Below are 12,767 nucleotides of genomic sequence, written 5' to 3' on the forward strand. Positions count from 1 at the left end.
CTGTATAATTCCCCTGTCCCTCCCAATTTCTCTGCCTCTATCTAAAAAAGAAGGGGAAAATGCCAGGAAACAGTGGATTTATCACACAGGCACCAAGCCCCAGCAATAGTTCTGAGGCCAATAAAAAATATTAAAATAGGGGCTGGGTGGCAACACATCAGGTTAAGCGCACACAATGTGAAGTGCAAAGACTGGCCCAGGAATCCTTCTCTAACTCCCTCTTCCCTCTTGATTTGTCTCTATCCAATAAGTAAATAAGAATTTTACCCCTGAAATCTTATATTCTTGTAAAATTCTGTTAAGTCACTAATAAAAATATCTTGTTTAACTTTATTTAATTTAATAGGACAGAAAAAAAATTGAGAGGAAAGGAGCATAGGGAGACACCTGCAGCACTGCTTCACCACTTGTGAAACTCTCCCCCTGAAGGTCAGGGCTGGGAGCTTGAACCCAGGTCCTTGTGCATGGTAAAATGTGAACATAATAAGGTGCATCACCACCCAGCCTCAATACAAATATTTTCAAAAATATAAAGATATTGGGCAGTGGCATAATGTTACCATGCCTGGTCCCCAAATGCAAGAGGAGCTTCATGAGTGGTGAAGTAGTGCTGCTGGTGTCTCTTCCTATTTCCCCTTCCTTCTCAATTTCTCTGTTATATCAAATTTAAAAATTATGAATAAATATTTAATAATAATGAAGAAAAATAAATATGAGTTCTTTTAAGATAAAAAATTTTAAGTTTTTCTAGAATAAGACTTAAAAAAATGAATCTTATGTCTTACCAGATGACAGAGCTGAGTAGTGCTCTGGACTCTCTAGCTCTCTTTTTTTTCATGAAGATAAATAAATCTTTTAAATATTAAAAAAGAAAAAACAGAAAACTCAAAAACTAAATTTAAAAATGCAGAGCATAAACATTATAATGAATGCCCAATAAGCAGAAGTAAGGAATTGATGATTACAATAACACATTGACCACAGCAGTAACGTGCCAGTGAAGTGGGAAACCTAGAGGAAATTAATAAATCACTAGAAACATACAACCCCCCAAAACCAAATAATGAAGAAGTATCCTGAACACATCAATAAAAAATAGGGATATTAAACCACTAATCAAAAACATAATCATCATCAACAACAAAAAAATCCAGACTGACTTCTATAAGTGAATTCTACCAAATATGGAAAAAAAACAAAAAAAACCTAATGCTTCTTAAACTCTTTCAAAGATAGAAAAAAAAGGGACACTCCCAAGGTAAAGAATAAAGCAGGGGGCCAGGTGGTGGTGCACCTGGTTAAGCGCACACATTATAGTGCACAAGGACATGAGTTCAAGCCCCTGGTCCCCACCTGCAGGGGGAAAGCTTCACAAATGTTGAAGCAGAGCTGCAAGTGTCTCTCTGTCTACCTCTCTCTCTCTTCCCCTCCCCTCTTAATTTCTGTCTCTATCTAATAATAAATAAATAAGAATAAGAATAAGAATAAGAATAAAGCAGGACCCTCACTCCCATACTGCTCAGTACTGTACTGTAAACCCTAATCAGAGCATCAGGTAAAAATATGAAAGCCATGAAGGAGGAAAAAAAAACATGTTTGCAGATGACACAAAATATATCCCTAAACACTCCAAAAATACTACTAGAAGATCTAAATTAAAATTTAATTAATTTTCTTGCCTCCAGGGTTATCACTGGAGGCCATTCTTTTTCTTTTAAATTTTTTATATTTATTTATTTTCCCTTTTGTTGCCCTTGTTTTTTTATTGTTGTAGTTATTATTGTTATTTATGTCATTGTTGTTGGGACAGAGAGAAATGAAGAGAGGAGGGGAAGACAGAGAGGGGGAGAGAAAGACACCTGCAGACCTGCTTCACCGCCTGTGAAGCCACTTGCTTGCAGGTGGGGAGCCCGGAGGCTCAAACTGGGATCCTTACGCTGGTCCTCCTTATGCCAGTCCTTGTGCTTCGCATCACTTGTGCTTAACCTGATGTGCTACCACCCACTCCCTATTTATTTTTGTTGTTGTTGTTGTTAGATAGGACAGAGAAATTGAGATAGGAGGGGAAGGTAGCGAGGGGCGAGAGATAGACATCTGCTGTTGGACCTTAAAGCCAGCCCCCCCTGCTTTGCTTACATAATCATTGTTTTGCCTGAAGTATCCCCACCACGTTATCCCCTCAAGGTATTGCTAATTCAGTTAAAACCATCGCAACAGTTGCTAAGGACGCTTCCACCTTCCCAGCATGCCTTTTGCCTCTCTCCACCCCCTTTCCTAGCCAATCCCATTCCCGACTTGCCACTTCCATCTTTACCCTATAAATCCTGCTGCTGTTCTGGTTTCACTCTCTTTCTCTTCTGCATCCTGACCCTGAGAAGACCTGGAGGGCATAGTGGGAGGCGGCCATTTTGCTAGCTCCACGTGGCCTGAACGGCTGTGATCACACCCAACTCTGGGGTGTCCACATTAATAAAGATTTGTGTTCCCGCTCCACCATGAGTTCTTTCTCCCCCACAATGCAACCCAACAATCTGCAGACATGCTTTACTGTTTTTGAGGTGACATCCCTGCAAGTGGGGAGCCAGGGGCTCAAACCAAGATCCTTGCATTGGTCCTTACGCTTCGTGCTATGTGAGCTTAAGGTGTAGTGCAACCGCTTGGCCCCCAATTTAATTTATTTTTATGAGAGACAGAGACAACAAAGTACTTCTTGGATTTGGAATTTTATTTATTTATTATTTATTTATTTATTGGATAGAGACAGAAATCAAGAGGAAAGGGGAGACAGAGACACCTGCAGCACTTCTTCACCACTTATGAAGCTTCCCCCTCCTGGTAGGTAGCAACCAAGGGCTTGAGTCCCAGTTTCTGCACATTATAACCTATGTATTTAACTAGGGTTGCTACCCTCTGGCCCCTCAGATTTGGAATTATATTGTCAGGGATTGGTACTGGGTACTCTAGCATGAAAGACCTGCACACTACCGCTGTTGTTACCACTCTGCTTACAGAATAAACAAGTTCAGTAAAAGATCAGAAATTGTACCCATGGGGAGAGGGTAGACAGCATAATGGTTATGTAAAGAGACTTTCAAGCCTGAGGCTCTGAAGTCACAGGTTCAATGCCCTGCACCACCACAAGCCAGAGCTAAGCAGTGCTCTGGTTTAATATATATATATATCCCATGTGCCAACAACTGTACTGTAAACCATTAACCTCCCAGTGAAAAAAGTAAGGGGAAAAAATTGCAGGATACAGAATGACACACTAAAACAAACAGCATTCCTAACTAAAAATGAATTTCCAAAAATCAAACTCAGGGGCTGAAGAGATAGATCAACATGTTAGAGTACAGAAATTGCATGCCTGAAGCCCCAAAATCCCCAGGTTCAAACCCCCCCCCCCATATATCAGAGTTGAGTGATGCTTTGCTCTCTCACCCTCCCCACCATAAAGTTAGATAAATAAAATCTTTGGGTTGGAGATGGCTCAGTCTGTTAGGACACCAACTTGCAGGCCTGAGGGCCTAGACACTGAACCTTCAACCCCTGATACCACCTCATGCCAAAGCTGAGCAGTGTCCTGGTGTTTCTTTCTCTCCATCTCCCTCCTCTCTTACATAATAAACAATGGGGGTGGGGACCAGGAGAAAATCCTATATGCAACAGCAACAAAATGAGTTAACTAAGAAGTTAACCAGAGTGCACCTGGTTGCACTTATTACAGTACTCGAGGACATAGGTTCAAGCCCCTGGTCCCCATCTACAGGGGAGAAAGCTTTGCAAGTAGTGAAGCAGTGTCTCTCTCCCTATCACTCCCTTCCCACTTGATTTCTGGCTGTCTTTAATAAATAAAAATAATTTAAAAAATTTTAAAGACTTCTACATTGAAAATGATTAAACACTGGTGAAAAGTTTAAAATGTATAAATAAATGAAAGACATCTTATAATCATAGAGTGGCAGAATTATTATTTTACTAGAGCACTGCTCAACTCTGGTTTATGGTGGTTCTGGGGATTGAATTTGGGATTTTTAGTGCCTCAGGCATGAAAATATTTTTGCATAACCATTATGCTACCTCTCCAGCCTTACAAATACTGTTGTTGCTTTTTTTAATATAGTCTGCAGTATCCTTTACAACAGCTGGGTGAAGGATATTATTTTCACAACTTTCTGTGAATTGATCATTTGTTTACTTGTTTATTTTTATTGCCACCAGGGTTATCACTGGTGCTTCAGGCAGGCACTATGAACCCACTGTTCCTAGCAGCCATTTCCCCCCCCCCCTTTTTTTCCTTTCTATTTGATAGGACAGAGAGAGATTGAGAGTGAGTGGGGAGATACAGAGGGAGGGGGAAAGACTTGTGAAGCCTCACCCTGCAGGTGGGAAATGGGCTCAAACCCAGATTCTTGTGCATGGTAATGTGTGCACTCAACTGTGTGCTCTACTGCCCAGCCCTCTTTAACACTCTTCCCCCCCCCTTTTTTTTTTTTTAACTGGAGCACTGCTTAGCTCTGGTTTATAGTCTTTCTGGGCATTGAACCTAGGACCCCAGAGCATCAGGATTGAAAGCTGTTTGCATAACCATTATGCTGTCTCCCCAGCCCTGTAGTTAAAATATCTTTACTAGAGCTGGAAGACAGTTCACTAAGTAGAGCACATATTATGTGCAACAACCTAGGTTTGAGCCTCTGGTACCACATGGGAGCACAATGTACAATTCTAGATGTTTCAGAAACAGAGCAGAGATGTGGTATCTCTTCTCCTATGCTCTCACCTGTTCCTTACCTCCCATCATTAAATTAAAAAGGAAATAAAAAGAGAGTCAGTGGTAGCACAGCAGGTTAAGCGTAGGTGGTACAAAGCAAGGACCAGTGTAAGGATCCCGGTTGGAGCCCCCAGCTCCCCACCTGCAGGCTAGTCGCTTCACAAGTAGTGAAGCAGGTCTGCAGGTGTCTTATCTTTCTCTCCCCCTCTCTCCATTTCTCTCTGTCCTATCCAACAACAATGACATCAGTAATAACTACAACAATAAAACAACAAGGGCAACAAAAGGGAATAAATAAATAAACAAATAAATAAATATTTAGGAAAAAAAAGGAAATAAAAGATAAGTCTGCTGGGAGCAGTGAAATTACTTAGGTATAACCCAGTGCCTCTCCCCTACCCCACCCCCCAAGATATTAGTAAAATTAAAGTACACATTAAATGCAATTCTTCAAAAACAAACAACAAACCAGTATCTTTTATAGAAATAAGGGTAAAAAGCATAAATATAATTGATATAAAATTACAAAAGACCTTGAATAGTTTTTAAAAATTATCTTATGTAAGAAAAGTAAAACTGGAAATATTGTATTTCCTGACTTGAAATTATATTACATAGTCAAGCACAAAGAAACAGATTTGTTCTGATCTACAGGGTTCCAGAGCACAATCGAGAAAACTGAGTTTCTTCAACAAATGATACGAGTACTGTATATCCACATGTAAAATGATTAAACTGTATTCTTATTTCACACTATACATAGAAATCAACACAAATAATTAAACACCTGAACTAAAACTATAAAACACTTCAAAGAAAGCACAGGAAAAAAATCTTGATTTTGGTCTTGGCAATAACTTTTTCAATATAACACTTAAAAGTATAGGAAAGAAAACCAAAAATGGACAAATAAGACTATATTAAATAGAAATATTATTGATGTCTAAGGAAACAATAAAATAAAAAAGCAATCCAAGGAATGGAAAAAAAAACTCTTATACTATAGATGTGTACATATACTATATATGTTTATATGCATATATTGTCTAAAATACATTTTAAAAATTTATGAAATTTAACCCTAAAATGTGAATAGCTTGATTAAAAATGGACAAAAGGGGCTTCCAGTCAAGATGGTGGTGGACTAGCGGCTCCCTGTTTATCTAGCTGTCACCACAAGTAAGACTACAACTTACATGGAAAAACCAAGCATGGAAGGAGCTAGGATCTTACATGAAGAAACAACAAAGGGAAAGGAAGATGGGGGAGAGGAAGGGAAGAGAGAGGAAAAAGAGGAGGGAGAAGGAAGGAGGGTGGAAAAGGAGAACCCAAAATCAAGGCAGCAGGGACAGAGAGAAGGTCACAAGGTCACCACAAAGGTAAAGATTTGTTGCCCCTCACAATTCCACACCACAACGCCAGATTCCTGGCTGCTGCAGCTCTCTGCCCTACTGGGATTTCAGCACTGACTTGGTTCCCTTCTATTGTCACTGATCCCAGTTAGTGGTTCAGTGGCTCACTTTAACTTGGTTTTGCAAATCCTCTTACTTTCTAAATAAGGTTAAGTGCTGAGGCATAGATAGTAAGCTTTCAACACATCTTTGGGGGAGACATAACTCAGGCCATAAGGATTATTATATGCTGTTCTGCTGGGAGATTAGATGGATTGATAGCAAACTTGGAAAGAAATTCCAAGATACAGTGAGTGGAAGAATAAATAGTGAAGGAGTGTAGGTAATGTATAGAAAATATATCTGGAAAAAAACATTCAAATGGCTATGGATACAGATATATTCTACAGTGGACTTCTTCAGAACACACTGAATATGTCTCCCTTCAAATATGGCCACGCAGAAAATATCTTATATGTTATAAATGGTTTTGACTAGTATTTAAGTAATAGTGCTTAAAAAATTCTAAAAATTAAAAACCCCTGCATACTATGTAATTTCACTTACATGAAATATCATAGATTAGGAAAATATTCATAGAGACAGAAAATTGATGTAGAGGTTACTATGGCTGAGAGGAAAAAAGAAAAATAAGTTATTGTCTAAAGGTGCAGAGCTCGAAGTGGTAAAATGGTTGTAGGACAATGTGAATGCAATTAATGACACGGAATCTCACATTTAAAACAGACACATTTTCCATAGAAAGAATAGAGAATGTGGCCAGGAACTACTCTGCAGGATGCACCAAACTAAGAATGTACATGTGTTTAGATATCAGAACTTACTATGAAACAGAAATTCAGACAACCCTCCTGCCCTTCCTGTGATCTCCTGTATTCCATCCAGTTGCTTTGCTCCAGTAGACTTGATGCAAAGGACCACTCCATCCAGGTTGTCAAGGTTTACCCTCAAAGAGTCTGACATGCCCTCTATCCTCGATTTCTCTGATTCCTGCTCACTGACTGCAAGGCTCCTCTCGCCAGCTATTTCTTAACACAATCTATCAGTTACTAGTAATGTTCAAAGGAAGTTTTCATTCCCTGATCACCCCCTATGGCCCCCCCCCAAAAGTAACCCACCCACTTCCCAATCTAGGTAACCACCATGTTGGTAGTTAATATTGTTCTCACAGTGCACCTCTTGAACCAGCTAACAGGTTTTATGATTTGTTTAGTGTCCCCCACACCTTTTCAAAGTTAGGTTCTTTGAAGGCAAAAACCTGAATTTTTACCTTTGTATTGACCAGTGAGAATAGTTTCTGAACAAAATAGGAAGTCAACAAATATTTGTTGTATAAGTGAGTGAATAAAATCTCTATCTGAGCTTCTTACACTTATCTATTCCCTTAACATTTCAATTATCTCCTATGATAGCAGAGTGTCTGAAAATAAACTTACCCCAACTGCTTATTGTTCAAAAAGAACTACTGATGTAAAGTTAAAGGGAAATTGGGTAAGCATACCAAGACATATACTAAGAGAAGTTGTCTTTTTATCCCTAGCATTAGAAAAACCCTTGCAGAGTCCAGTGCTTGTCAACTTTATAAAGAAATCAAGCCCCAGCTCTTTCCAGAAATGACAGTCACCACCAGAGTATTCAGGGGCACTTTTCTAAAGCTCACATTTCCTTCAGTAAGTCCACTGCTGTTCGTCTTCCCTGTCAGGTCAGCTGTGTCTTTCCATAAGTCAGACCATTGAGGTAGAATTAGTCAGCTCCATGTCAGTCCTCTGTAGAGCCCGCAACATCTCCTGCAGCTTGGTGTGCACCCGGGCAAGTTCCACCCTGTTGAGGTTCTCCCACCTGTATTCATCCAAGTACACGACACATTCAGCAGGGACTGGGTACTGCACACGCTTCAGGTTCTTCAGCTTCGCCAAGTGCTGCAGCACATTCATGATGCCGGAGGTGGAGATGACGTTGTCATAGAACACGAGGGAGCGGAGGCGGGAACAACGGCACAGAGCAGGCAGGAGGGCTTGGAGCTGGGCTTCCTTCAGCCGGCAGCTTCTCAAGTTCAGGTGCTCCAGGGTGCCTGACACCTCACCCAGCAGAACCTCTAGGGGCCCAGGAACCATCTGAGACAGGTTATTGCTGCAGAGGACCAATTCCTTCAGTCGGGTGGCATGAATGCTCTGGGCCAAGTAGGTGATATCATTCTCAGTAAGCCTACATCCATTCATCACCAGAGTCTCCAGCGGTTTCTTCAGGCCACTGTGGAGAGATAGATGCAATTACTTCCTGTTAACTGAGACAGGGTGTTAAACATACTTAAGAGAAACCCAGAAATATGGCATGAGAAATTTGCATGACCCCTAGCTCAGTCAAATAGTGGTGGTAGCAGTCTTCAGAACTAGTGAAGCAAACAAAGAACTTGGAATGAAACATTTCCTACTCCCAACAGGACTGTCCCTATGTTCAGAGCAGGATGCCATGCCAGGCACATTCATGCTTCAGTCTCAGCAGTTTTTTGGTTTTTTTTTTTTGCCTCTAGGGTTGTTGCTGGAGATTAGTGCCAGCACTACAAATCCACTGCTCCTGGAGGCCATTTTTTCCATTTGATTGAATAAAACAAGAAAGAAATTGAGAGGGGAGGAGGAGACAGAGAAAGAGAGATATCTGCAGACCTGCTTCATCTCTTGAGAAGTGTCCCCAATGCAGGCATTTGCAATAATTTTTAAAAAAGGGGAAAAAAAAAGAAACACATGATAACAAAGTCCAGGTTTTTTTCTGCTCTAACAGTTACACACAGAGGGTGAACCGAGGGATCCTGGCCATTGAGCTTTGAAGGGGACTTTTAAAAAATATTTTTTTTATTTATTGATGAGAAAGGTAGGAGGAGAAAGAGAACGAACTAGACCTCACTCTGGTACATGTGCTACTGGAAACTGAACTCAGGACCTTATGCTTGAGAGTCCAGTGCCCTATCCACTGTGCCAGCTCCCAGACCACTGAGGGAGACTTTCCACATACTCACCCAAGCATCTTAGAGAGCTGGCCTGAGAGGTAACCAAAGATGAGGTGGAGCTTCTGAAGGTGGCCCAGTGGACTCAGCAGGGAGAAGGTGTCAGCTGGGAAATCCCAGGGGATGTCACTCATGATGAGGTTGCCCAGATTGCTCATCTGCCCTAACTGAGCGAAGAACTGGATTAGGTCGGATTCGAAACAGAACCCACTTCTGTGATGGAGCCGGACCTCTCGGATGGCTTCCAGCTCCAGCACTCCCAGAATCTCCACGAGGCTGCGGAAAGGCACCTGATTGATGACTAGGGTCCGACAGTGGAGTCGCAGACAACCATGACTCTTCTCTACTCTTTGCAGTATGTAGGAGGGGAACCCAGACAAGTGGAAGAAACCGAACAAACCACCAAGAAACAGATCCGCATGAATCTCCACAGGTTCTCGGTCCCACTGACACTGTTCTCTGGAACTGATTGTGGGTTGCTCTGTCTCTTCCAGCGTGTGTGTGATAACAAAGGGTGCAGGAGAGGTCTCAGAACATTCTTCCCAGTTGGAGTGCTCAAAATCATGGGTGAAATCCAGCACCTTTAGCTTTGATTTCCTGTGGGGAAATGAGCAGATCTGAAATTCTTTTGTTGCCCTTGTTGTTTTATTGTTGTAGTTATTGATGTCATCATTGTTGGATAGGACAGAGAGAAACGGAGAGAAGAGGGGAAGACAGAGAGGGGGAGAGAAAGATAGACACCTGCAGACCTGCTTCACTGCTTGTGAAGCGACTCCCCTGCAGGTGGGAAGCCAGGGGCTCAAACTGGGATCCTTATGCTGGTCCTTGAGCTTTGTACCACCTGTGCTTAACCCGCTGCGCTACTGCCTGACTCCCTCAGATTTGACATTCTAACATTCAGGATATTACATCAGAGCTGGCGTGAGACCCCAGCAAGTAGTCCTACCCACCCATCTAACATATCTTCTAGGTGCACTCTTCCATCCTCTGATCTTCATCAACTCTGTCTCTTACTGAATTCAGGGGTACCACCCAGGAGTCTATCCACACTCAACTACTACAGCAGCACGACCAGTTCTGAACTACTCTGGGAAATATAGTAGTCTCGGGGTCTTCCAATGGTTAATCTTGTACCATTAGCAAATCCTTTTTTTTTAATTGTCTTTTAAAAATTTTATTATCTTCATTTATTTCTGGACATGCAGAAATTGACAGGAACAGGGAGACAGAGAGAGAGAGAGAGAGAGAGAGAAAGAGAGAGAGCAAGAGACACTTGCAGCACTGCTTCACCACTTGCAAAGCTTTCCCCCACTTGCAAAGCTAGGCAGAGACCAGGGACTTGAACCTGGGTCTTTGCACACTGTAACATGTGCACTCAACCAGATGTGCCACCACTCAGCCCTGAAGATCCTTCTTTGGGTGCTACACCAGTGAACCCAGCCTTTCCCCCTTCATTCCCTACCAGCATCCCATCTTTATGGTTACCTGGGACAAGCAGTGTTGGTAGAAACTTGTTCCAGCCCATCTATTACAGCTTCTAATAGGTCTTGAGTTATTGATTGATCCCTTAGTGATCCCAGATGGAGACAGTGAAAAGGCCACGCTTGGACCATTGCTGTTACAGTCTTTATGTGTCCCCCATCAAAAGCTGCAGTGGACAGCACTGGGAAGAGGCCCACGGGGAGCTCTTCCAGAGCACGCACAGCCGAGTCTTCATCACTTAGCAGGCTCTGTGTTGCAAGATCTAAAAGACTGAGAGGATCTTGTCTGTTCATCTCCATTGGTCTAGTACAAAAAAATAACAGAAACTCCTGAGTGACCTTTCACAGTGTTCAGACTCCTTCCACAGGCCAGACCTGAGCCACCACTGAAAAATGAGTCTCCTGATTTCCCCCAACCTTTTCTTCTATTTTGCATTCTCATCCTAAGTTCCCTGTTCTTTCTCTGCTGGTATCTATCCAATATCAGTAGCCCTGATTAGAAGTTGAATAAGATGAGAATAATTGAGATTTTTATCTCTGGCCTTCTTTGACTTCAGAGAATATCAATCGTCCTAAACTTAATTTCTTAATTCTTGCCCAAAATAGTCATTACAACCTTCAAAGTGGCTTTTATGAAATGTGACTGAACAACTAATCTCTTACCTTAGTTTTGATGGGAGAAGTTCAGGTCCTGAGGTTCTATTTGTCTTCACTGATAAGCAGAGCTTCTAAAACAGAAATAAGAGGTTTCTTTGAAAATTTTTTATTATCTTTATTTGTTTATTGGATAGAGACAGCCAGAAATCAAGAAGGAAGAGGGAGAGGGGTAGGGAGAGGGAGAAGGAGAGAGAGAGAGAGAGAGAGAGAGAGATGCCTGTAGCCCTATTTCACCATTCGCAATGCTTTCCCCCTGCAAGGGGGACTGGGGGCTTAATTAAACCTGGGTCCTCGCACATTGTAACATGTGCACTCAACCAGATGCACCACCACATGGTCCCCAGAAATACGGGTTTTTCACATGTTCAGCTCTTGTTTCCTCCCCATACTATGGAGTTCATTCCTTTTTTTTTTTTCCCAGGGTTATTGCTGGGGCTCAGTGCATACACTATAAATACACTGCCCCTGGAGGCCCTTTTCCCCATTTTGTTGCCCTTGTTGTTATTATTGCTGTTGTTGGACAGGACAGAGAGAAATCAAGAGAGAAGGGGAAGACAGAGGGGGAGAGAAAGATAAGACACCTGCAGACCTGCTTCACTGCTTGTGAAGCAGCTCCCCTGCAGGTGGGAAGCCAGGGGCTTGAACAGGGATCCCTATGTTGGTCCTTGTGCTTCGAGCCATGTGCGCTTAACCTACTGTGCTACCGCCTGGCCCCTCTATGGAGTGCATTCCTATCCATGCTTCCCACGACCCCTGACTCCCAGACATCAAAGCAGCTCAGATTTAAAAAAAAAAAAATCAACAAGAAAACTCTTACAGATCTAGCAAAATCTTGGCATGTCAGAGGATAACAAGAGAAAGGAAATCATTATACTGCAATCTCACTTATAAGTGTAGATACAAAAATCCTGAATAAAATGATAGCAGGGGAACAAAGGAATCCCTTATGAAGCATCAGTATCACCAATGGCTTCCTCCAGGTATGGAGGGAGTAGCATCCATCAGAGAATCAGCAAACTTCTGATGACACTTGAACAAACTGAACAGGAATACTTGGAACAGCCACCTGAAAATCCAAGTAAAGGTTTTAAACCGGAATGCCAAAGATAATGAATTAGGCGTGCCAGCTGATTTCTCAAGAAAAAGAAAAAAGCAAAGTTTTGAAATCTGAAAGTGGAAAAAGAAGGGGGGGGAGTTAGAGGAAGTGGTATGTTGACCACAGAAACCCAAACCACGTTTAGACAGGGGCGGTGAAAACAGTGAATTAGTGAGAAGTTGCACACGTGTCACTCTGGACAGGAACAAGAGCCTGCGGTCAGCCCTGGGGTACTTACTCCCTAAGGACCTACGAACGTGTATTTATCCCCAGCACAGTCTGACACTCAAACCCACCCAGGCTCTGCTCTGTTGCTTCATGGAGAAGCCCTCATCCTCCAGCAGAGAGA

At 42.1% G+C, this 12,767-nt stretch overlaps 1 protein-coding gene across 1 annotated transcript; it reads right to left on the bottom strand.

The window, feature by feature from the left end:
* Positions 1-7,695: 7,695 nt before the first annotated feature.
* PRAME (PRAME nuclear receptor transcriptional regulator) lies at positions 7,696-11,377 on the bottom strand. Its single transcript, XM_060203852.1, has 4 exons — positions 11,329-11,377; positions 10,670-10,969; positions 9,197-9,781; positions 7,696-8,433 (listed from the first exon to the last, which is right to left on the bottom strand). The coding sequence occupies exons 2-4, from the start codon at positions 10,963-10,965 to the stop codon at positions 7,908-7,910; spliced, it is 1,407 nt and encodes a 468-aa protein (XP_060059835.1). The 5' UTR covers positions 10,966-10,969; positions 11,329-11,377; the 3' UTR covers positions 7,696-7,907.
* Between the last annotated feature and the right edge of the window lie 1,390 nt (positions 11,378-12,767).

Source organism: Erinaceus europaeus, chromosome 1 (genome assembly GCF_950295315.1).
Source record: "Erinaceus europaeus chromosome 1, mEriEur2.1, whole genome shotgun sequence".
Lineage (NCBI taxonomy): Eukaryota > Metazoa > Chordata > Mammalia > Eulipotyphla > Erinaceidae > Erinaceus > Erinaceus europaeus.